This window comes from Myxine glutinosa, chromosome 2 (genome assembly GCF_964187855.1).
Source record: "Myxine glutinosa chromosome 2, kmMyxGlut1.1, whole genome shotgun sequence".
NCBI lineage: Eukaryota > Metazoa > Chordata > Myxini > Myxiniformes > Myxinidae > Myxine > Myxine glutinosa.
In genome coordinates this window covers 242,923,576-242,949,346 of record NC_136262.1, presented here as the reverse complement: position 1 = coordinate 242,949,346, position 25,771 = coordinate 242,923,576, and the positions used below count along the sequence as shown (strand labels likewise).

Here is a 25,771-nt window from a genome sequence, read left to right as displayed (position 1 = left end):
CTGATGAACTGCATATGCCTGAAAATTAGGAAATAGACATGTAAATACTTCCTCTAATTGTCGAAAATAAGGTCAGAGTTCGATTAGCCAACCCAGAAACATAAAATGGTGAACCTCACGTAAATCTTGACAAAAAACTCAAAAACCGACATGTTTGACTCAAAAATGACCTTTAGGATGACCTTGAGGGTTGACCTTGACCTCGAATCATCAAAATAACATCATAATTGGATTCCTCGACCTCGAAAACCTCTGAAAAGTGGTATCATACATGTTCCAACCCTTTTGGTTATTTAACTGATTTTCCTCTAATCCGGGTGGCGGCCATTTCGTATTTCGCCAATATGGGGCCCCCGGGGGGGGGGGGGCGCCCGTGTTGGCGCCCATCAAAAATCGAAAGAGTATGGCATGGGCAACATCTGGGCCAAATTTGGTGCTTTTGCAAGAATTTGAACCAAACGGCCCCAAAATATCCCTAAGGGCCCTGACTAATGGAAAAAATGGAGACCTGGCTCATTGTCAACTACTCCCCATGGGGAATAAGATATGTTGATGATCATGTCATCGGTGCCTTCGTTATGACGTCGTAATTCGACAAATACAACACTTATCCATGTGATCATTATTTTAAAAATTTCAGCAACTGTTGGTCTATGGGCACGAAATTTTCACCATAGGAGCACCTCCTCCTTTAGAATATTTTAATGATGATCATGACATCATAGGTCATGTGTTACAGGCGCCATCTTGGAAAAACCGCAAAACGTTGCACCTCTATCTCCAAAACCGCTCTATTGAAAAAAATTGAAACGTGGCTCATTGTAAATACCTCCATATTGGGAATAGGTGTTGTTAATGATGATGTTATTGGTGCCATGATTATGACGTCATAATTCGACAGGGACAACACTTAGTCTGATCAGTTTGAAATTTATTGAGCATGATCTATTAGAGAATATAAATTTGGATGTCATCACTCACGTGGTCTGGCAGCCATATTGGATCAAAAAAAAAAACGTTCAAAAACAGGAGTTGGCTCACACCAAGTTGACTGCGCAGTGTAAGTATTCTATGAATTTACCATCTAGTTATTGGTGTGCATTCGTTTTAAATAATCGATTTCTCTGGGACAGCATGCACCAATGCATACACAGGATGTGGCTGCGGCGGATCCTGTTTTGTAGCCGAGGTATTGGCCTTGTATTTTGTACCATTGTGGGAGTGTGAGGTTAATTTAAAGGACACATTTTGTGGAAGCAGGGGTGAGGGTGGAGTGGTAAGGTGTGGAGGTAGGGTATTGTCAGGACGTAGCACGTATACAGTTCTTTTGCATATTTTTATAGCTTGTACATAGGTGTGAAAAAGTTTGGTGGCAAGTTGGGAGGTGTTGTAAAAGGGGAGAGGGGGAGAGAACAAGAAATGCGCTTATTAAACATGGATAATTATTTTGATCTCCTTTTTTAGATTAAAAGTGCTCTTTCTGGCAAGGATAACGAATACATTGTCGAAAGCTGTCCACTGTCCATCACCCGCGCTCCCCCTTCTCCCCCCTCTCCCTCCTCCCCCTTTCACCAATTAATTTTTTTCGTGGGTACTGTTGTACTGGATTATACCAGTTTTTTTTCCCTAACTAGACTGTTTTAATAAATTTGGACAAGAAGGCAATTTGGTTCATCCTGTTTATGCCATGTCCACACACCACACCACATTATGTAAATCTATCAATTTACTTTTCTCTTTCACCTTCCTTCTCATTCCTTCTCCTCGTTTCTTCCTTTTCCTTACTAGGCCACGCTTATTCCCACATTCTTGTGGGGTTGGCCAGGGGAAGCTTGGCCTAAGTCTTTCACGAACTGGCTGGCCAGGCCTGACATTCGACACCTTAAATCTGTGTATGTATATATATATAACAGTTTGTGTGTGTGTGTGTGTGTGTGTGTGTGTGTGTGTGTGTGTGTGTGTGTGTGTGTGTGTGTGTGTGTGTGTGTGTGTGTGTGTGTGTGTGTGTGTGTGTGTGTGTGTGTGTGTGTAATGTTACCGATAGACTCCGAAACGGAGAGGCTCACGTGCTTGATATTTGGCATAGACATGGCCATTGAGCCTGGGAAGGACATGTCCTACCGAAAAATATTTGACGAGATCCATATTTTTTATTCATATTTATCTCAGCGCATTTCAGCGAAGTACCCGCTCATCTCAGCCAGTGCGAGCAGCTCGCTGATTCGCTCAGAGCGATCACGTGATGTTCCATCCCGTCACACGTCACACGTTTGCACGTGATTCAGGGCGAAAAGCGATTACGGTTTTCACCTTTATGCGACCGTGTTTTGGGCGATATGAATTAAATTTTAATTCATATTTCGTGTTTACGAATTCGAATACGAAGGATTTCCCCTTTCGATTTGGAATACGAATCGAATACGAGCTTGAGTCGAGAGGGCGAATGTCCGGGTTGGGAATGTACGGGTCTCCCCTCCCCCACCCGGCAATGCCGGGTACTTCTGCTAGGATCACGTGATGTTCAAACTTTGCCGCCATAATCTCAGTTATGCGTTCGTACGTAATTCAGTTTTTTCACATTTCAGCGAGGAACATTGCCATTCACACCACATAGGTTTTTTTTCACTTTCATCTGATATTTGTGATTTATTTCAAACAAACTGTATTTCCCATCAACACGGCCATGTATTCCTATTAACGTTACTAGGGCGTGCCCGTACAATATATCTATCTAAAATTATATCCCCCCCCTCTATTTACATGAAATGGTTTGGTCCATTCGCAAAGCCAAAGCGAACGGCTTGCGAGTACGGTGACCATACCTTGGGAACCACTTGTCCGATTAATTTCAAACCTTGAAAAGGCACATCCTCGGGTCCCCAGCAATATACCTGGCAAGTTTCAATTAGATCGGACCCGTGGTTGTCGAGAAACAGCGGTCACAGACAAACACACAGACACACACACAGAGATTACTGGAATTATAGATAGATGTAAAGTACATAAATTGTGTGGATTACATCATTTCTGGATGTGATCAATTGCCAGTAACCATCTATATCCCTCCCCTCCCCTTCCCTCCTTCCACTCCCTTTCCCCCCTCCCCCTACCCCCACCCTTCCCCCTCCCCCTCCCTTCCCCCTCCACCCTACCCTCTCCCCTTCCCCCCTCCCCTTCCCTTCCCCTCCCCCTCCCTTTCCCCCATGCCCCTCCCTTTCCCCCCTACCCCTTCCTTTCTGCCCTACCCCTTCCCCATCCCCCTCCCCTCCCTTTCCCCCATGCTCCTCCCTTTCCGTCCTACCCCTTCCCCTCCCCCCCTCCCCCTCTCCCTCCACCTCCCCCTCCTCCCTCCCACTCCTCTCCCCTCCCCCCCACCCTCCCACTCCTCTCCCCTCCCCCCACCCTCCCACTCCTCTCCCCTCCCCCCCACCCTCCCACTCCTCTCCCCTCCCCCCCACCCTCCCACTCCTCTCCCCTCCCCCCCACCCTCCCACTCCTCTCCCCCCCCTCCCACTCCTCTCCCCTCCCCCCCACCCTCCCACTCCTCTCCCCTCCCCCCATCCCCCTCCCCCCTCCCCTCCCCTCCCCTCCTCCCTCCCCCTCCCTCCCGCTCCCCCTCCCCCTCCCTCCCGCTCCCCCTCCCTTTCCCCGCTCCCCCTCCCTTTCCCCCCTCCCCCTCCCTTCTCCCTCCACCCTACCCTTCCCCCCTCCCCTTCCCCCCTCCCCTTCCCCCCTCCCCTCCCCTCCCCCCCGCCCCTTCCCCCCACCCCTCCCCTCCCCCTCCCTTTCCCCCATGCCCCTCCCTTTCCCCCCTACCCCTTCCTTTCTGCCCTACCCCTTCCCCATCCCCCTCCCTTTCCCTCATGCTCCTCCCTTTCCCCCCTACCCCTTCCCCACTCCTCTCCCCCTTCCCCACCCCTCTCCCCCTTCCCCACCCCTCTCCCCCTTCCCCACCCCCTCCCCCTCCCCCCTCCTCCCCCACCCCTCCCCTCCCCCTCCTCCCCCACCCCTCCCCTCCCCCTCCACCTCCCCCACCACCCCCCTCGCCCTCCCCCTCCACCTCCCCCTCCCCCTCCCCTCCACCTCCCCCTCCCCCTCCCCCTCCCCCTCCCCCCATCCTCCCACTCCCCCTCCCCCCATCCTCCCACTCCCCCTCCCCCCATCCTCCCACTCCCCCTCCCCCCATCCTCCCACTCCTCCCTCCCCCCACCCTCCCACTCCTCCCACCCTCCCACTCCTCCCTCCCCCCACCCTCCCACTCCTCCCTCCCCCCACCCTCCCACTCCTCCCTCCCTCCCACTCCTCCCTCCCCCCACCCACCCACTCCTCCCTCCCCCCACCCTCCCACTCCTCCCTCCCCCCACCCTCCCACTCCTCCCTCCCCCCACCCTCCCACTCCTCCCTCCCACTCCTCCCTCCCCCCACCCTCCCACTCCTCCCTCCCCCCACCCTCCCACTCCTCCCTCCCCCCACCCTCCCCCTCCTCCCTCCCCCCACCCTCCCCCCTCCTCCCCTCCCCCCCCCCCCCATAATGTGTATATATATATATATATATATATATATATATATATATATATATATATATATATATATATATATATATATATATATATATACATATATATATACTGTATATATATATACATATATATATACAAAATCCTCCTCTTGACCTACAAAGCCCTCCATAACCTGGCCCCACCCTACCTGACTGACCTCCTCTCCAGACACACTCCCACCCGCAACCTACGCTCTGCTGGTACCAACCTCCTGACCCCCCCCCCCCCCCATCCGGACCAAATTCAGATCCTGGGGGGACAGGGCCTTCTCCATCGCTGCTCCCACCCTCTGGAACTCACTACCTCACACCATCAGAGACTCCTCACTCACCACATTCAAAACATCACTCAAGACCCACCTGTTCAACACTGCATTCAACATTTAACCCCTGACTATCTCTTCTCCTTCTCCTTCCTTTTGCTTTGATTATTTACCTGTTGATTTTTGTCTTTTTGCACTTGTTTTTTTTGTACTCTGTCAAAGCGTCTTTGGGCTTCTTGAACAGCGCTATATAAAATAAATGTATTATTATTATTATTACTAGGGCATGCCCGTACTATATATAAGCTAGGACGTGTCCGTACGTGGGTGCCCGTTCCTTGCCAAAAAAAAAAAAAAAAAAAAATTTGTGTAGGGGTGTGTGTGTGTAAACATCCTAGGGCGTGCCCGTACGTGGGTGCAAAAAAACATGCGTGCAAACAACAACAACAAAAAAAAAACTTTGAAACCACGTGGCAGTAACGACCACAGAACCCCCCCCCCCTCTATTTACATGAATGGTTTGGTCCATTCGCAACGACCACAGAACCCCCCCCCCTCTATTTACATGCAATGGTTTGGTCCAAAGCGAACGGTTTGGTCCATTCGATGTGATTCGATGATTCGATGTGAATGGTTTGGTCCATTCGCAACGACCACAGAACCCCCCCCCTCTATTTACATGAATGGTTTGGTCCATTCGCAAAGCCAAAGCGAACGACCACAGAACCCCCCCCCCCTCTATTTACATGAATGGTTTGGTCCATTCGCAACGCCAAAGCGAACGGCGAACGGCTAAATCGCCATAGCTCGGTAAGTACTTGTCCGATTAATTTAAAACCTTGAAAAGGCACATCCTCGGGTCCCCAGCAATATACCTGGCAAGTTTCAAGTATATCGGACCGGTAGTTGTCGAGAAACAGCGGTCACAGACAAACAGACAAACAGACAAACGTACAAACGTACAAACGTACAGACAGAGATTACTGGAATTATAGATAGATTATATATACTGTATATATATATATATATATATATATATACACAAAGAATTAAGTTAAGCACCCCCCCCGTTTTTTTACAACCTCGCACATTACAAGTTTGTTGTCGTCAAAACAGTGTAATATACCCATGATATTGCTATATTTTCTGGAGAAGTGATATTATGGTCACATAAAAACATAACAATCATGCCGTTTTCAATATTTTATTCTGAATAATTTAAGGTGAAATTTTTTGGGAATTTTAGGCATATTTTCACCTCAATTTAAGTATGGAGCTATAGGTCCATCACGGACAGTGTGGATGACGTTTATGTTTTCTAACGTACAGTCATTGTTCTGAGAAGACCGCTAGCGATCTTTGCGTCAATAACGTGTGTAGGACCCACGTGATCGGATCACTGACTCAACCCTACGTCTCATAGACCCTGTAAGCCGTCGTATGCGTTGCTGTGGCAGGTTGAACCCCCTCGAGCACGTTTGGGACATGTTGGGACGACAAATTGCGAAGATGGTCCCTCCAATAGCCAATCTGGATGAATTGGAACGTGCATTACATCGGGAATGGAACAACCTGCCACAGCAACGCATACGACGGCTTACAGGGTCTATGAGACGTAGGGTTGAGTCAGTGATCCGATCACGTGGGTCCTACACACGTTATTGACGCAAAGATCGCTAGAGGTCTTCTCAGAACAATGACTGTACGTTAGAAAACATAAACGTCATCCACACTGTCCGTGATGGACCTATAGCTCCATACTTAAATTGAGGTGAAAATATGCCTAAAATTCCCAAAAAATTTCACCTTAAATTATTCAGAATAAAATATTGAAAACGGCATGATTGTTATGTTTTTATGTGACCATAATATCACTTCTCCAGAAAATATAGCAATATCATGGGTATATTACACTGTTTTGACGACAACAAACTTGTAATGTGCGAGGTTGTAAAAAAACGGGGGGGGGTGCTTAACTTAATTCTTTGTGTATATATATATATATATATATATATATATATATATATATATATATATATATATATATATATATATATATATATATGTGGATATATATATATGTGGATATATATATATATATATATATATATATATATATATATATATGTGGATATATATATATGTGGATATATATATATATATATATATATATATATATATATATATATATATATATATATCTTCAACCCTTCTATATATATATATATATATATATATATATATATATATCTTGTCACGCAACCGCGATTAACACCACAGTTGCGGATGGCCAATTGCGAGGCTTTTAACTCCCGAGGCGAAAACTCAATAGCGGATTCCAAATCAGGCACAAACGCGCGGAATGGCGGACACAGCAAAGCTCCGCAGCCTTACCTATTAAAATCCAACAGGAAACTGCGTTCAGATATATTCAGAAAATAATATAAGGATTTATTAACGGTTCCGAGAACAAAGAAATATGATGCTCTAAACCCCCTATATGGAGTACTCCCGCTCAACAGAGTTATTAAACAAACCACAGGGCAGACGACGAAATGAACAAAGAGGGTGTGTGTGTGTGGTGCGTTCTTAGCTCTGCTCGCTCGGGAGCGTGGCGTGGAGATTGTGCAGGCCTCGGATGGCTAGGCCCTGACACGTGGGCGGGAAGGGTCTCCCCGATGCGACTCGCTCGCCGACCCCAGTCCTCTCGCCCCGCAACTCTCAAACACTCGCCCCGTCCGAAGGACCACGGTTTCTGGGGCTGTCGTCTCTGCCCGGCGCCTTGGAGATCGTGAATGGTTGGCGATGGTACGCAAGAGGCCACGAATGGAATACGGCCACCAACGGGGCGAACCTCGGCACGACAGCCACCCACGCAAGCACGCAATCCAATCGCAGGGAAGATGGAGGGAACGAAGGCAGGAAAGAACGAGAGGGGAAAATGTCCAGTGCACTCTATCACGACTGAATCCTCTCAGCTCCCCCAAATGGCGTCTGCTCTGCCTCGTGTCCAACTCCGAACTCCTCTTCCTCTCCTTCGTGTCGTCACTTCCCTCCCGCACCGTCACGCCCTCTTGTGACCCCCATTCGTCCGCCCTTCCCCATGACGTCAAAAGATCCACCCCCTTCTTTCTCATCGTGTCTCAGCAGGGTGCGTTTCGGTCGGTGTTGTTCCATTGATGTGAAAGGGAAGGGAATTAATTAATGTAGGTGCGCTAGGGGCATGAATTCCTACTGTCTAGGTGCGGTGCCAAAAGGGACATTGGATTGACCACAGGGGTGGGAAAACACACAAGGTTACCCTTATCGCCCTAACTACTTAGCACTTCCTGTCCCCGTACAGGAAATATATACGCAATTATCCCGGCATACGCCTACACATACTAACTTAAAGGTACATAGTGGGTTCTAGCTATCGCGACATCCCGGAGCATTTTACCTACTCAGATCTACTCTGCTCTACATATTGCTCTACCAAATTCATAACACAGCCCCCCCTGGAACCATAGCTCCTGCAAGGTTCACCGCAGGCGCTACCATTCCAGCCTTAACACTTACTGTCACACACTTAATTAGCCTATGAAATAAATCAGGAAGGGCTGTGGGAAGTGAGTCGGACTACCTACCTACACTTCCTTAACATGCTAAACCCCTTAACCATCATGCAAGTATGTACATTTGCTTCATTGTTCCTGTGGAGGGAGGAAACAAACAACACGCAACACTAACTTAACCACAAAACTTAACCATCTTTCCAAAAACTCAAAACTCTAGCCTTTGTACATACCCCGGTCTACAGACCGCGTCCCCCGGTGGATGCCACAAGACACACCCTTACCTGTGGGGCCATCCCAATGCACCCCTAAATTTCCACGGGCCCTGTCCAGATGTTGCAGGTGAGTGACATGGCTCAGTGGATTTCGCCCACATTCATGCAACACAGACCCCTTAACCACTCATCCTCATTCCAAATCATCAAGGCATTTCAAAAGTCAACAAAGCACTTATTTCAATACACCTCCCTGCAGGACCATGGCATTGATGTCATTCGCGTGCGTGTGTGCATTCCTCAACTAGGCAGCGGGGAGGTACCGCACAAAAAGATGGTGGGGGCGCATCAGGCTGTGGTGCCCGCAGTCCCAAAAACAAGTCAACCGACTTACAAGTTCATTGCCCCCCCCCCCCCTTTACCTCTTGGCCCCGTGACAGCCCAACAGCCCCTTTCCGCCGTTACCTCGCCGGTGAGGGTCTCCACACACACCAGGCTCCTTTGCCTCCTGCTTCCGCGCAGCAACACGGGTCACCGGGGGACTTCCTCACCCCACGGCGCCCAACCAGACCCTCCACCAACGAGCTCCAATTTCCAGTTACCACCAGCTGCCAGGGGTAATTGCCGCAGAGGGGGGCCCGCAGGCATCGCTCCTCAGAGCTTGCTCTGTACCTGCGGACACACACACCTTCCCCACCCACAAGACCCCAAAACACACTTCCTCCCCCGCTGCCATTCAATTCTCCACACAACTCAGCACAATTCTATAGATGATGGTAGTTTGGTAGTACAAAAGGTGTTTCAAAGTTTGCCATGGCCTGCTACATGTGAAATCCCATTCACAGTTCAAATCATTGAATCATTACACATTTCCATTTTCAAAACGCATTTCAAAACTCAATAATCACCACTCGCTCACATTTTTCCAACCTCACAACCACATCAAAACACATAACCACAACACAAAAACATATGCCACCCACAAGACGCTGTGTGGCTCCCATTCCATCACCTCACCGGCCATGTCATCACTCTCACCCGCCTCCCAACTCCAAATTACATGTCCCCAATTTCCAAAGCAAGTTCTGAAGCCTGAGACAGTACTCCTCAAAACACTCATCTCAAGTGCAGGTAGTTGCAGGTTGGTCGGTCCAAGAGTGTCATCCACCCTCAAAATCCCAAAATTTCACATTGGGCCTACCAAATACTCCAAAATTTATCTTTTGTCCCCACTACACTGGCAGGTATGTGGATCCGCATCCAACGGTGATCATCGCTACACAACTACCTGTGGCCACGACAGCTCTGCACCTCTACCGTGCAAGGGTCACCGGGACAAGGTGAGCAGTCAAAACGCCAACATGGTCCACGAGTGTCCATAAGGGTGCGACCCACCATCCATCCTTCGGCCCCCTTGCGAGGAACACAGCTGCACCAGCCCCAACTGGCCAATGTGGTGAGCACTTGCTACCACAACACACACTACCGCACACACAGCCTCGGCCCTGGGGGGCACGGTCGCAGTGCGTGGCATCCCTACAGCCACGTCCCCTGCACCTCCCCATCATCCCCCAGTCCGACTACAGAACTGCAGCCCCCCCCCAGTGCTCACCCACACTTGACCACACCAAGGTCCAGTCAACAGCCATGCTCCACCAGAAGACCCACCCAGAAGACATGGTCCACACACCTCGGACACGCACAGCACCACGTTGACCCAAAGACCACACAACTACATCCCCATAACCCCGCGTCCCAAATATCAGCACAGTTGCCCCCGCAACCAGTTGAAGCTGTGTCCTGCTACCTTATTAATTTTATCACAGCCTCCAACACTTTGGTCTACACACCTGGATCAATAATGGCGTCACTGTACAGTGTCCACCATGACATTTAAAAATCCACCTTTAAATTTCCATCTAACCCACAGATTACCCATGCCAAACATTTTTCACATTTCACTAACCTCACCAAAGAAAGATGCTTTGCCATACACATGCCAGCCGAGCATGGCCCATATGCTCGGCTCGTTCTAGTTTCCCGATCCACATCCCCATGGCTCTCTTCCCAACCCGAGAGTCCATAAATCATAACGGAACATCTGTGGAAGGTCACTCACACCATCACGTTCCACAGATGCCCCAATGGTTGTCTGGCAGGCTATCTCCATCCCTGTCCATTCGGATTGACCCGCGTCCATCGACCAACACGGCATGGCAGGTCATCACATGCCGGTTGTCCCAAAGTCTCAGGGAGAGGGTGTCAGGTCGCATGCCCGGGTGGTCACTACATCAGGCCCAAGCTGGCCATCTGCGGTGCCACCACCAAAGCGCGACCCACAACACCTCCCCCTAGTGGTCCTCAATATTTGCCATCCCAGGCTTGAGAAACCACCTCGGACCCCCCTGGAGGTCTTAACCCCCACCAGGGTCCGGTGACCCTGCCGGCCCGAGCCACCGGCTCGGACGGCGCCCCGACGGACAAGGGACGCCACACTCCACCAGACCCCCCGTGGGACCCAGGTCGTACCTCGACACCCAAAGCTGGACCCCACGTCCAAATCTCGCCATCACAGCCCCCCAGCTGGCTGGCATACCCAAATTTTGAAAGGGGCAACTTTTGCCCGAGGCCATCACCCATGACCTCTCCATGTCCAAATCCCGCAGCCCGGGGACCAATCCCCACCATGGCTGCTCCAAATCAATTTCCCATTTTAATTTTATTTTAAATTTTCTTTTACAAATTTTCATTCCCACTGCCAAACCGCAGCTGCAGGGAACAACCTCTACCACCGGTTGTTCTGCCCCTCCCTGCAGTTGATCCAAATTCCCTACAGGGACCAAATCTCCAGAAGCTCTATCTCCCGATCCTCCAAGATCCAAATCCAGCCCGGAGCCAACACACTCCCCCAACTGGTTGTCCAATTCTGGAGCCTCTGTTTCCAAATAGCAGTGTATGGTGAGCGTCCCCTCGGTCATTCCAACCACCTCCTCGGACCAACTCACCTCATCACCCAGGCTCCTTTGGGCCTGAACAAGGTCTACCTCCATGGGACTGTCACAGGTCTCCAGCCGCTGGATCAAATCATCCTCATCATTTCCACAAATTATTCCTGGCCCCGCCAGGCTTTGATCAATATCCCCAATAAATACTCGGTCTGGCTCCATTGCACGGACCCCCAAAAACTCTACCCCCTCTTGCTCCGCACCACCGCCCTGGTGCTGCACAATTCCAAATTTATCCCCCGGTTGGGGTGTTGTGACATCCACACGGTCCCGATAAACAACCAGGCCAGAATGTGGGAAACATTCCCCATTACAACTCTCACATCCCAAATTTCCTTCCCCATTCACCTGTGGGCACTCCCCGCTCACCTGTGGACACTCCACGTTTACCTGCAGGCATTCCCCATCTACCTGTGGACATTCCCCGCTCACCTGTACACTTGCCACAATTGCCATTACCGGTGCAATTCCCTGCTCGTGAGCAACATGCACATCTGCATGGGCCGTACTCTCTCCCATTCCCAATTTAGCTTCCATCCCTTCGATCTGTTCTTTCAAGCCCTCCTTTAATCTATCCATTTGCCCCTCCATGTTATTGGTTTGGGCATTAATTTTGTTCTCCAATTGCTCGTTCTGAGCATTCATTTCCCCTTTTAATCCATTAATTTGGTCACTCATATCCTTCATTCCTTCCCTCCATTCATTCCCCTGGGAATCCATTTTGTTTTTCATTTCTCCCATCTCCTTACTCATTTTATTTTCCAGCCCATCAATTTTATCATTTATTCCCCGAATTTCTGCAAGGTTTCGCTCACCCTGTGCGTTCATGTCTCCCATCTGCTTTCCCAATCGCTCACTGTTCTTTTCCATCCTTTCAATTTTGTCATTCAATTCCCGACTGGCTCGCTCACTCTGAGCATCCATTAATTCCTTTAAAAATTTCATTAAAGCCTGGTCGTCTCTAGGGGCCGTCCCACTTGTTCCCGACTCCCCGGTAGGGGAGGGGCATAAGTTGGTGCTCGGGACGAGGGAGGTTCCAAGGCTCACCTCTGCATCAAATTCCCCTATTTCCGGCTCACTCCCGACGCTGACGGAGGCCTCGCTGCGTACCTCCATCTCATCAATCTCCGACATCCGCCTTCCGGAAGATTGTTTCCCCCGCGCGTATTTATTTTAATAATTCCAGTAACACAATTTATATTTGACGAAGACGCGATATCGTGCTCCGTATGCCCAATTGACGATACAAATTTCTCCGCCTCGCCTATAAAAATTTTGCGTTCGAACGTCAGGCGCAATGTACGCCCAACCGTGTCGATGTCTCGCCGCGGACAAAACAAAATTTGTCCGATGGGTTCGAATCCGACACTCCTGACACCACTTGTCACGCAACCGCGATTAACACCACAGTTGCAGATGGCCAATTGCGAGGCTTTTAACTCCCGGGGCGAAAACTCAATAGCGGATTCCAAATCAGGCACAAACGTGCGGAATGGCGGACACAGCAAAGCTCCGCAGCCTTACCTATTAAAATCCAACAGCAAACTGCGTTCAGATATATTCAGAAAATAATATAAGGATTTATTAATGGTTCCGAGAACAAAGAAATATGATGCTCTAAACCCCCTATATGGAGTACTCCCGCTCAACAGAGTTATTAAACAAACCACAGGGCAGACGACGAAATGAACAAAGAGGGTGTGTGTGTGTGGTGCGTTCTTAGCTCTGCTCGCTCGGGAGCGTGGCGTGGAGATTGTGCAGGCCTCGGATGGCTAGGCCCTGACACGTGGGCGGGAAGGGTCTCCCCGACGCGACTCGCTCGCCGACCCCAGTCCTCTCGCCCCGCAACTCTCAAACGCTCGCCCCGTCCGAAGGACCATGGTTTCTGGGGCTGTCGTCTCTGCCCGGCGCCTTGGAGATAGTGAATGGTTGGCGATGGTACGCAAGAGGCCACAAATGGAATACGGCCACCAACGGGGCGAACCTCGGCACGACAGCCGCCCACGCAAGCACGCGATCCAATCGCAGGGAAGATGGAGGGAACGAAGGCAGGAAAGAACGAGAGGGGAAAATGTCCAGTGCACTCTATCACGACTGAATCCTCTCAGCTCCCCCAAATGGCGTCTGCTCTGCCTCGTGTCCAACTCCGAACTCCTCTTCCTCTCCTTCGTGTCGTCACTTCCCTCCCGCACCGTCACGCCCTCTTGTGACCCCCATTCGTCCGCCCTTCCCCATGACGTCAAAAGATCCACCCCCTTCTCATCGTGTCTCAGCAGGGTGCGTTTCGGTCGGTGTTGTTCCATTGATGTGAAAGGGAAGGGAATTAATTAATGTAGGTGCACTAGGGGCATGAATTCCTACTGTCTATGTGCAGTGCCAAAAGGGACTTTGGATTGACCACAGGGGTGGGAAAACACACAAAGTTACCCTTATCGCCCTAACTACTTAGCACTTCCTGTCCCCGTACAGGAAATATATATGCAATTATCCCGGCATATGTCTACACATACTAACTTAAAGGTACATAGTGGGTTCTAGCTATCGCGACATCCCGGAGCATTTTACCTACTCAGATCTACTCTGCACTACATATTGCTCTACCAAATTCATAACAATATCTTCAACCCTTCTATATATATATATATATATATATATATATATACATACATACATATATATATATATATATATATATATATATATATATATATATATATATATATATATCTTCAACCCTTCTATATATATATATATATATATATATATATATATATATATATATATATATATATATATATATATCTTCAACCCTTCTATATATATATATATATATATATATATATATATATATATATATATATATATATATATATATATATATATATATATATATATATATATATATATATATATATATATATCTTCAACCCTTCTATATATATATATATATATATATATATATATATATATATATATAGAAGGGTTGAAGAAGCTGGCCCACCTTAGCTGGCTGGGGGTGGGGGTATGTATGCATCCAGGTGTAGTTGCTGCATGTGGAGGTGTATGTGCCCCTGCTGGCCCACCTTAGCTGACCGTATCGAGGTTGAAGGGCCGAAACGGGATGATGCTGAGGACCCGGTCAGTGAGGCACACTTGTGACCAGGTGTGTTTTGAACTTATATATATATATATATATCTTGAGTACCAGCTTGCTGGGATGAATGATCCCGATTTAGAATAGGTACACCGTATCCCGGTGACTAAGGGTTGGTGTAAGGAAGGGCACCCGGCCATAAAAACTGCCTCAAACAGGGAACCATGATTGTCATGGGGCCCGCAAGGCAAACCCCTGCTCTCGCGGGGAAAAATGGCCTTAAAAAAACGATCATTCATTCATTCATATTCAGTTCACTTTCAAATCTCATTGGCAGTGAATTTTAGCCAAGGTAACGGCATTCTATGGCCGACTCTACTGGAGATGCGTACCATGTGGTCTTTAATTTACCAAACCCAAATGCAGACAGGACAGGCAGCTTTTTATCAACTGGATCTGAAAAATTTTCTGCTCTAGGAAGCAACCTCCATGGCAGGCACTGTCTATCGGGGATAGGATGTTTTTTGTCGGGGTTCATTCAAAAGATGAACAAATCCAGCAACAGAAAGTCAAGAGGTGAACACAGTACCAAATGAGCGAGCCTGTCATCCTCAACCTAAAACACGCGGCCTTCCACGGTGGTCTCCCACCATCGAAGATAGTCGATACACGATGGATTCGTTTCATGAGAAACGTGACTCATACCTGCTTGTTGGGAATTTCCTACCAAACCTGGTGCTACTTTTCTTTTTTGCCACTGTGCTCATGAAAATTACTTGATGCTGATCTGATATGTAGTAACTTAACAGCTGTGGGTGTAGGGATGTGGGTCAGGGGAGGAATGTTTGGTGTTGTAGCCTTTTTTTATTCTTTGCTCATTTTAATCTTGCCTGGACCATTTAATCTTGAGAAGATAGTACAAGGGCAAGGAAAGAATGGTATAAAGATATCATGGACAGTGGTAGTAGAGTTGTGATTACACACTTCTGCCAGGGATATTCTCCCCAAGCTTTAAAAGTTCATACATTTCTGCACTGTATATCTCATCCAAGCCTCGCATGTGGTCAGCTTCGCATCATGTACAGCATGACTACTATGTCACGGAAATGACGGCCGCTCGTTCGATCGTCCTGCAAAGAGGCTGATTTGTGCAGCCGCGTTACCTTGAAAATTTGAGTGCCGTGTTGGAAGAGAGAGAGAGAGGCGACGTGGGTGTGATGATCCCCGTTGGGTTGTGTGGATGGTTTCCCATTTCGGCAGGTGGTGCTGTGACATGACATCTCGAGAAGCATGTGTGGTTAACGGAGAAAATTGCACTTGTAACAATTTACAATAAGACCATATCTGGGGGATACGGGGTGCAAAACCTCTAGTTGGGAGCTATCGATCTGCCACAACTCTGTTAAAGGCACACATCCTGTTAGCATCATGGTGTTCCACGGGAATCGATTTCTTTATTGTTTGTTTTCGGCCTTGTTTGCCAATTTGTACTCGAAAAAACAGACGTCGTAAAATGCCATCGTGTTCCTCATGTTCGCCACCTTTTTAATGTCACTAATTTGTGTACCCGATTTACCTCGTCTTTGTATATATATATATTTTTTTACTCGTTCGTATATCTGTAATCGTTCAATTTACTCAGACGCACGTCCACCCTACCTGTACATCTCACTTCAGCACTATTTCATTCCTTGCTCTATGCACCCTTTTATGTCTTCCTTCTGCACCTCAACTTCTGAATTAGCACTTGCGTGATTGCATTTTTCACCTTTTTTCTGTCTCTCTGTCTCTCTGTCTCTCTCTCTCTCTCTCTCTCTCTCTCTCTCTCTCTCTCTCTCTCTCTCTCTGTCTCTGTCTCTGTCTCTGTCTCTCAGTACTCCTTGTAAGATGCACAGTTAGCATGCAAATGTCAACATGCCAAAGTGGTGTGTATTTATTTTGTTTTATTTTCGACCTTTATCTTTCCCTTCCCTTGTTCCTCTCCCTTTGCCCACTAATCTCTAAAATTCTGCCCTTTTCAGGATTTGAGACCATCTTGGAGGGCTTGTATGGGCCTGGATTATTGCGGGACCTCACGCTGTTCGATGGTAAGAGCTGTTCAAAATCCAATTTTCTGATATGTCACAACCTTGATTACCACAGTTTATGTTTCAGATGCATCCACCTCAACCTTTTATTCATTTATTTATTTTAGTTTGGTGATGCAACGCTCGTAGTACAACTTGTACATACATAACACACACCCAAGGTAAGGACATTGGTGTACTTTGACATTACAATGGCATTAGTGGACAATGAACCGAGTGTAGAGAATCTGAATCTGTGATCCCCATAACATGAGAGATGTTCTTAGATGGGATACCAAACAGGCCATTGCCCTACAAGTCTACCCATTTTTACCCATAGACCTACAAAACCTCTCTTGAAGTTTGTCTTGTGTACATGGCTTGGCATCTGTGTGTTGTAATGTTCTTTATTGAAACTGCACCCTGTTGTTTGTGACCGAAGAATAACATTCTGTAAACATTTGGTGGAGAGTAACTCGATATGCTTGACAATTTCATTTGCCACCTCCACTCTTGATTTTGCTCTCTGTGCCCTCTCTCAGTCCTCCCAACCCTCTCCAGCCCGTCCAGGGTACACGCTTTCTTCCAGTAACCCCCTCCTGGTTAAACTTCCATAAATCCATCCTGACTGCACTCATCAATTCCTTTATTCCTTGCTTCTCCAATCTATGGAACTGCCTTCCAGATGCCGTTATTTCTCACTCTTCCCTACAGAGCTTTAACCAGGCAGTGCACCCTATAAATTATTTATGGTAAAATTGGAATGTAAGTACGTCAAAAGAATGCATACTATAAAGCCACACAAAACAAGTCTTGGTGAGGGTCTGCAATCTTTGCTCTTTCTAGTTCACCTTAAAATGGCATTTTATAGCACAATATATTTGCCCACCTTCAGTGGGCAATTTGAAATGGTGATAATTTTCACAAAGTGATACTTTCTTCTGGAACACACTGCACACTTCAAAGAAATTGGGATGTACCTTCATCATAGTTGGCCTTGCTAAACCACACTGTAATGTTTTTGTGATGTAATTCAAAGTGATCAGTTTTGAAGTTTTCATTGTATCTATAATATAAAAGATGTGTTGTGTGTGTCCGTATCCTCCATAACTGCAAAACCATGAAACCGAGCAGCCCGAAACTTTGCCTGCATACTAAGGAAACTCTAAAGGAGTGCTTGAAATAAAACTGGGTGCTTGGAAAAATTTAAACATGCTTTTTGAAGATAATTAACCGGCTTATTGAATTAAAATAAAAACAGGCTCTATCCTTGGTCAGCCTGCTATCCCTTGCAGGAGTCTTAACTCCAAGCTTTGTTTCGGCCTGCTCTAAACGCCTTGCCGTAGAACAGGCTGCAATGGTTTCTGCACGATTAACTGCTCAAAATGTATTTTTCCACTTTATTCGCACATCATCGAATGTCTGATCTTCAAAACGATGAATTGCTGGATACATCGCTTTTGTAGGTGCTGAAGTTTTCAAATCAGGAGCTTGGAGCGATTTTTACGCTTTATATGATGCGAATTTCCACGATGGCCTCTCGTCGACTAATTCAAGTATATAATCGAAATATTATTTTGCATTTGAGGGTCATAGCTGGTGGACTAAATAACTTGTGAAATCTGTAAATTTTAAGAAATTAGTGATTCTTATAAGTAACTGTATAAGCATATTTATTCTTTGGTTAAAATGCCAGGGGCATAGAAAAGGCCCCTTTATATAAGGGTATGTGCCATGTGGAAAAGTATAGAAAAGAAGGGACATTCCCATAGCTTATCGAAAATGTCGAACAATAGAAAAGAAAGGACAATCAAAAAATCTCGTGTGCATGCTGTGTTCTTGTGTTCTCGTGTGCATGAACACCCTTGTGTTCTTAGGAGAAACCAAGTAATGCTCTTGAAAAGTTTACATAAAGGGGCGCCCTACATCTGGTATATAAAATACATTTACTTCTTCATGCAGGTGTATGAATGAAATTGGTGACTTTTCAGGGGTTTCTGATTCTGCTCTCCTCCTCAGCAAGTGAAATGTATACTCCATTTGATTTTTATTTTTTTTGTATACACGATCGATGCTCGTGTAAAAGCTACCATTAATGAGAAAAAAACAAACAAACGGACACATAAGACAAAATAAAGGGAGCAGGCGACAAGATGGGGAGAGAGGGGGAAGCACACAAGTACAACATTTGAGAGCAGGGACATCGGGAGATCTGTGGGAGGTGGAGGGCTTGGGGGAGAGGAGGCGTGGGAAGGGGGGTGGGGGTGGGAGAAATAAAAGAACACATGGACACTGCTAGGACTTCCAGAAAAGAAGTGGATCTGGGGTGAATTAACAGGGGTAGAAAAGATCAAGGTTTTGGATGAGGGAAGATATGAGATGGTGGTGAACAGCTGTTTTAAAGACCTGGAGGGATGAGTGGGATTGAAGAGGGTGAGGGAGTTTGTTCCAGAGGTGGGAGAAAAGAGGAATGAAAGAGTGAAGGTGAGCAGAGAGTCTTGATTTTGGCAGTTTCACAAGAAGAGGGTTGCAGGCAGATCTTGTACGACTTGCAGGAGTACTTGGGGGACTGAGCACAGACAGGGCTGGGGGGTTGGGGGGGGGGCTAATCCAGAGAGGAGTCGGTAGACGACAGAAAGACCACCAACATGCCTGCGGTGAGTGAGTGAAAGGTCCTCACAATCAGCTTCATCGCGGGAGATTCCAATGATTCTGAAAGTTTTGGTTTTAACAGCGTGAAGCCGAGCGAGGTGTGAGGCAGGAGCACCAGCCCAGAGGGGCGAGCAGTATTCCATTGAGCTACGGATGAAAGCCTTGTATGTGGTGAGGAGCTCAGATGTGCCAAGGAAGGACTTCGCATGGGGGGAGGGGAGGGAGAGGGGGGAGGGGAGGAAGGGGAGGGCCAGTCAACAATGACGTTGCAGTTCTCATGGTAGGAGAGCAGCACAACAATCGCGACATCGTCCTGCATCTTCGCAACAACAGCACAAAGCGGATTTTGGAGACTCACCGATCCTGCGACGCCATCCAGTACCGGCGTTGCCGGGCAGGGGAAGGGAGACCCGTACATTCCCAACCCGTACATTCGCCCTCTCGACTCAAGCTCACTCGGACAAAAGCCTCGCACAAATTACACCGTGAAGGCCCAATGGCCATGTCTATGCCACAAATCAAGAACGTGAGCGAGTCTGGCGCACTGAATTGAAAATATATAGAATGCTCATACTCCGTGAAAAGTGTAGCCGCCGTGTCGCCATCTTGGTTAGTATGACTCGACCAACTCGCTTCGCGGATCTCGTTTGTTTTGAACGTGTCCCAGATTTTAAAAGCCAGACAACTGTTAAAATGCCATTTTGTGCGGCAATAAACTGCTCCAATCGGTTAAGGAAGGGTTGTGGAAAGACGTTACACAGCTGTTTCAAAGACGTTTAATTCATATCGCACAAAATCGACAAAAATCGATACAAAACACGATCGCACAAAAGGTGAAAAAACGCAATCGCTTTTCGCTCTGAATTACGTGCAAACGCGTGGCGGAAATCACCATCGCCCAGCATCGAGTGCCAACCAAGATGGCGCCCGGTAGCTGCATCTCCACCTATGTGGTGTGAATGGCAATGGTCATTCTATATATTTTCAGTTCAATGGTCTGGCGGCGAGGATGGAACATCACGTGATCGCTTTGAGCGAATCAGCGAGCACAGGCTGAGATTCCATGTATAATGTTCCTCGCTGAAATGCACTGAGGTAAATATGAATAAAAAATATGGATCTCGTCAAATATTTTTCGGTAGGACATGTCCTTCCCAGGCTCAATGGCCATGTCTATGCCAAATATCAAGCACGTGAGCCTCTCCGTTTAGGAGTCTATCGGTAACACACACACACACACACACACACACACACACACACACACACACACACACACACACACACACACACACACACACACAACACACACACACAAACTGTGTTTTATTTATATACATTGTTGTACACGGTGTTCCAAAAGGACCCAGACAACTTTCGTCGTTAATATATTTAGGACCACAAATGATAAAACGATACCCTTTAGTTTATATGATACAGAAACTCATAAAGTTTTGTGCACACCATCATTACACTTCAATATGAGCTAAATTTGTCACGTGCAGGACATCAAGGCAGTACACGAGTTCTTGCCATGTTCGGCTCAGCATATCTGCGTCTACCAGTGCGCATGCAGCTGTGATCAAAGAAAGAAGATCCTGCAGGTTTGCCACCTTGGTGTTGTAGACACCATTTTTGACAAACCCCCACAGAAATGAATCAAGGGGGGGGGGGGGGGGGGGTGAAATATGTCTGTTGATCGTGGGAGCCAGGCAGTTGTTCTGTCTCTGCCAATCCAGCGACCTGGAAATTTTTCATTCAGGACGGCTCAAACGACTAAGGCCCAATGAGGAGGGAGCACCATCCTGTTGAAAAATGATATCGGGTTACAGGTCTTCAATCTGTGGGAAGGCAAATCCTTCAAATATTCCTGTAAATTGTTGAGGCACTGTGTCCTCCGCAAAGAATAACAGTCCCACAAAGCAGTCATGGAAAAGACCACACATTGACCTTTGGACTATCGAGTTTGTGTTCAATGACCACGTGGGGGTTTTCATCGCCCCATATCCTCACATTGTGCCGGTTGACCTTCCCCGATACATGGCATTGTGCCGGTTGACCTTCCCAGAAAGCAAGCTTCTTCTGTGAACATGACCTTTTTCAGGTAGTCTTCGTCATCCTCTATGTGACTGAGCATTTCTAAGGCAAACACCTTGTGTTTGGGTCCATCATTTGGTTTGAGTTCCTGCAGAATCTGCACCTTATAGGCATAGAGCTGCAGTCTTTTATACAAAATCCTATGTGCAGTGGTGGTTGGTAGTCCCAGTTCTCTGGATGCGCATCCAATTGATTTTCTCGGACTTTGTTGAAATTCCGATTGATTTTCTCGGACTTTGTTGAAAAACAAGAGAAAAACGACCACAGTGTGGTTACCAGCTGCGACGTGTAGAATCATGAGGATATCTGTTGCAATATGAATGAATGAATGATCGTTTTAAGGCCATTTTCCCCGCTAGAGCGGGGGTTAGCCTTGCGGGCCCCATGACAATCATGGTTCCCTGTTTGAGGCAATGTTTTTATGGCCGGATGCCCTTCCTGACGCCAACCCTTGGTCGCCTCTTACGATGCGCAGGGATACGGTGTACCTATTCTAAACCGGGGTACACACCGTTGCAATATGCGCTACCAAATTCGACCAGTCATTAAATTATACGCATGCACTAGCATCTTTTTGTCTTTCAGCTAAATTTATTCTGGTTTCTTCAAACAAATCGCGATTTTAGTCTGCGATGTTCTTACCTCATACCAACGCACGTCCGAGTGTATGCGCATGCGCTATTCAATAATTACACCTAGTTTGTGTCAAGTTCTGTGAAACGAGATTGATATGAAAACATTCATGTTGTTTTTGTTGCTAAATTTATTCTGGTTTCTTCAAACAAATCGTGATTTTAGTCCGCGATGTTCTTACCTCATACCAACGCACGTCCGAGTGTATGCGCTTGCGCTATTCAAAAAGGCACCCCAACAACAACAACAACAACAGCGCGGTCCTCTCATAGAGCTGCTCGTCGCAGCTAAAAATCCACGCACTTGTTCAGCGTCTGCCTTCTCTTGTACTTGGGCGACCGGCACTTTTCTGTTTCTGATAACTTCCAGTCTCCTTAGGCCCCTTGTTCCACTCTGATACTAGTCCACGATCGCAGATTCCTTCCATCCCTTGCACAGAAATTACGCTGAACGTGCGTGTTGGATCTCGTCTTGATGAACCATTCGACGAACTGAGCTTTCTCCTGTGGAGTCATCATTTATTTTACATTAAACCACTAGACTTGAAAATAAAGAAAACTCTGTGTTTCTGTATCATATAAAACAAAGTGTATCGTTGTATCAATTTGTGGTACTAAATATATTAACAAGCAAAGTTGTCCAGGTCTTTTTTGGAACACCCTGTATTTGCTCTGCCCAGGTTTTGTGCTCTGGTTCTAATTTAATTATTCTGTTCTTTCAGCTTCCAAAGTGCTTCCTTTCCTTTCACAGACATTTCTCTGGTATCATGTTTGTTTATGCCTACTGACTCAAAAGGCAGATTCCCAAAGCAAAAGAGAAGGCGAAACCCACGGCGAGACATTCGCACTTCTTTTATGTGTGAACAATCAATGCATCAAGAAATACCTGTCAGTCATTTGTTCCAATACTTATGCTTACCGAAAATGGGGGGGGGGGGGGGGGGGCTGACTGAACATAAAAATTGTTACTGTTCTGCAGTGGTGAAACATATATACATATAAATACCAAGAAATAAAAGCTGACCTGCTGTACTCTTAGCAACAATAATAATAATAATATAATACTACAATACTTAGGTTTCTTGATAAAACACCAAACAAGGCAGTCTGCACACTGAATTTTGTGTGGTTTACATTGTAAAATATAAAATAACAGTGTTCAATAAAATAACAGTAAAAATAAATTTGACAAATTTGACCACTTTTCCTTTACTTATGGAGGGCACTGTGTTATACCTATGATTTGAGGGATTTGTTAGGTTTTGTGCTCGGCTAACTTTGATGTTGGCGAGGCGATTATCACTGGCGATTATCACTTTCCAGCAACCGTCCCTATGCCTGTGGTCAGCCTGATGCATTAAGATGGAGCTAAATTGTATTTTATTGCATCTTGTGGGAGCCAACAGCGGGGTCGAAGTGGAAGGAAAGCTTCAACTATTGTGTGGCTTGTGAGATTTTTCTCAAAGTAGATTTTCTCAATGAGCAATTTGGTAAACTGCCAGATGCACTTGCTGACCTTCTCCGTGTTTCAAATTTCAGCATCTAATTGGTGCAAGGTAGGAAAAGGTTTGAGTTGAACATCGTCATTCCTCACTCTCTTTTGCAGTACTGCAGTGTATCACGATGTCTATTACAAACCGTTTGATTCATACCTGTTCCCGAGCCCAATTTTCAATGGGAACCAGTCTTTCATTATCACAACTTTTTTTTTTGTGTTGGTCTATTGTTTGAGGATAGCTCTTTTATGATTTGTCAGTTATCGATGTATTTCTCCCTGACAAGCCCTGTGTCGTCACCTCACAGTGACGTAGTTTTAATGTATTCAGCTTCACGGTGTTTTGGAGAACCCTCTACTTACTACTATAAATAAAATAATTTTAGTAAAGGTCTTTCATTGCAAGGAGTACACCTACTATCCTTTTATTCACTTTACACAGTTAGGTTTGCTCTTATTATTGCGCCATTTTATACAATCACCGTTATTTGTGTTTAATCTGTGAATTTGTTACTTGTATTCCTAGCCCATAAATCAAGCCATGATATACAGCAACGACTGTGCTGTCATATTATATCACACACAAAGAACAGACAGAACAGTATGTAATTTTGGTTCACGAGTTATCAAACATAGTGACCACTATATTCGTCATGGGTGTGTGTGTGTCTGTCTGGCTGTCTGTCTGTCTGTGTGTCCGCAGCATAACTACCCGATGATATCATCCGATCTTGATGAAACTTGGGTGGGAGGTCGATATCATGATCTCGTTGTGTCCTGCCTGGAGTGGGCGTATCGTCTTGTTCCCGAGCCATCCTTTGGAGGGCACTGTGTTATGTGCAGACTCATTGTGGGCAGAGCCACGCCCGAAAAAGATGTCGTTTTAGGGGGTAATCGAGTTCAAGATACATCTTCTCCGAGGGAGTTGGTGGAATCTGACAGGGGTTTCGGTATTTGGTTAGGCCAATGTCATGTCTCTAGCCCCACGGAGCTCGATTTTTGTCCCCCGTCGCACAGCGGAGCGAAAGGGGGACTATGATTTTCCTGTCCGTCCGTCCGTCCGTGCGTGCGTGTTTGCGTGCGTGCATAAGCGAAGGACCGCATTCGAATTTGGTGTGTGGGTGCAACCCACGTCAAAATCCAAGATGGGAGCCGCCATGTATGTCTGATGCCATGTATGTCTGAACCTTGTGAGATGAATATCTTGAAAAATAAGCGAAGTACCAACTTCTAATTTGGTCTGTGGGTGTATCTCGGCATAAGGAAGAACGCTATTGAAAATTGGGTCGCCACGTCAAAATCCAAGATGGCCGCCACCATATATATGTCTGAAACTTGTGAGCGAAATATCTCGAAAAATAAGCAAAGTACCAACTTCTAATCTGGTGTGTGGGTGTATCTCGGCACAAGGAAGAACGCTGTTTAAAATTTGGTCGCCACGTCAAAATCCAAGATGGCCGCCGCCATGTATGTTTGAACCTTGTGAGATGAATATCTTGAAAAATAAGCGAAGTACCAACTTCTAATTTGGTGTGTGGGTGTACCTCGGCATAAGGAAGAACGCTATTGAAAATTCGGTCGCCACGTCAAAATCCAAGATGGCTGCCGCCATGTATGTTTGAACCTTGTGAGAAATATCTCGAAAGCGAAATATCTCGAAAAATAAGCAAAGTACCAACTTCTAATCTGGTGTGTGGGTGTATCTCGGCACAAGGAAGAACGCTGTTTAAAATTTGGTCGCCACGTCAAAATCCAAGATGGCCGCCGCCATGTATGTTTGAACCTTGTGAGATGAATATCTTGAAAAATAAGCGAAGTACCAACTTCTAATTTGGTGTGTGGGTGTACCTCGGCATAAGGAAGAACGCTATTGAAAATTCGGTCGCCACGTCAAAATCCAAGATGGCTGCCGCCATGTATGTTTGAACCTTGTGAGATGAATATCTTGAAAAATAAGCGAAGTACCAACTTCTAATTTGGTGTGTGGGTGTATCTCGGCATAAGGAAAAACGCTATTGGAAATTGTGTCGCCACGTCAAAATCCAAGATGGCCGCCGCCATGTATGTCTGAACCTTGTGAGATGAATATCTTGAAAAATAAGCGAAGTACCAACTTCTAATCTGGTGTGTGGGTGTATCTCGG

General features: G+C 46.6%; 1 protein-coding gene across 7 annotated transcripts in view; it reads left to right on the top strand.

Moving 5' to 3' along the window:
* LCORL (ligand dependent nuclear receptor corepressor like) overlaps positions 1 to 25,771 on the top strand; it is a 212,492-nt gene that overhangs the window by 86,513 nt on the left and 100,208 nt on the right. For all 7 annotated transcript variants that reach the window (XM_078772400.1, XM_078772398.1, XM_078772401.1 and 4 more), the window contains exon 2: positions 16,711 to 16,776. In XM_078772400.1, the coding sequence (XP_078628526.1) occupies positions 16,711 to 16,776 (66 nt within the window). The remainder of the gene's footprint in view (positions 1 to 16,710; positions 16,777 to 25,771) is intronic.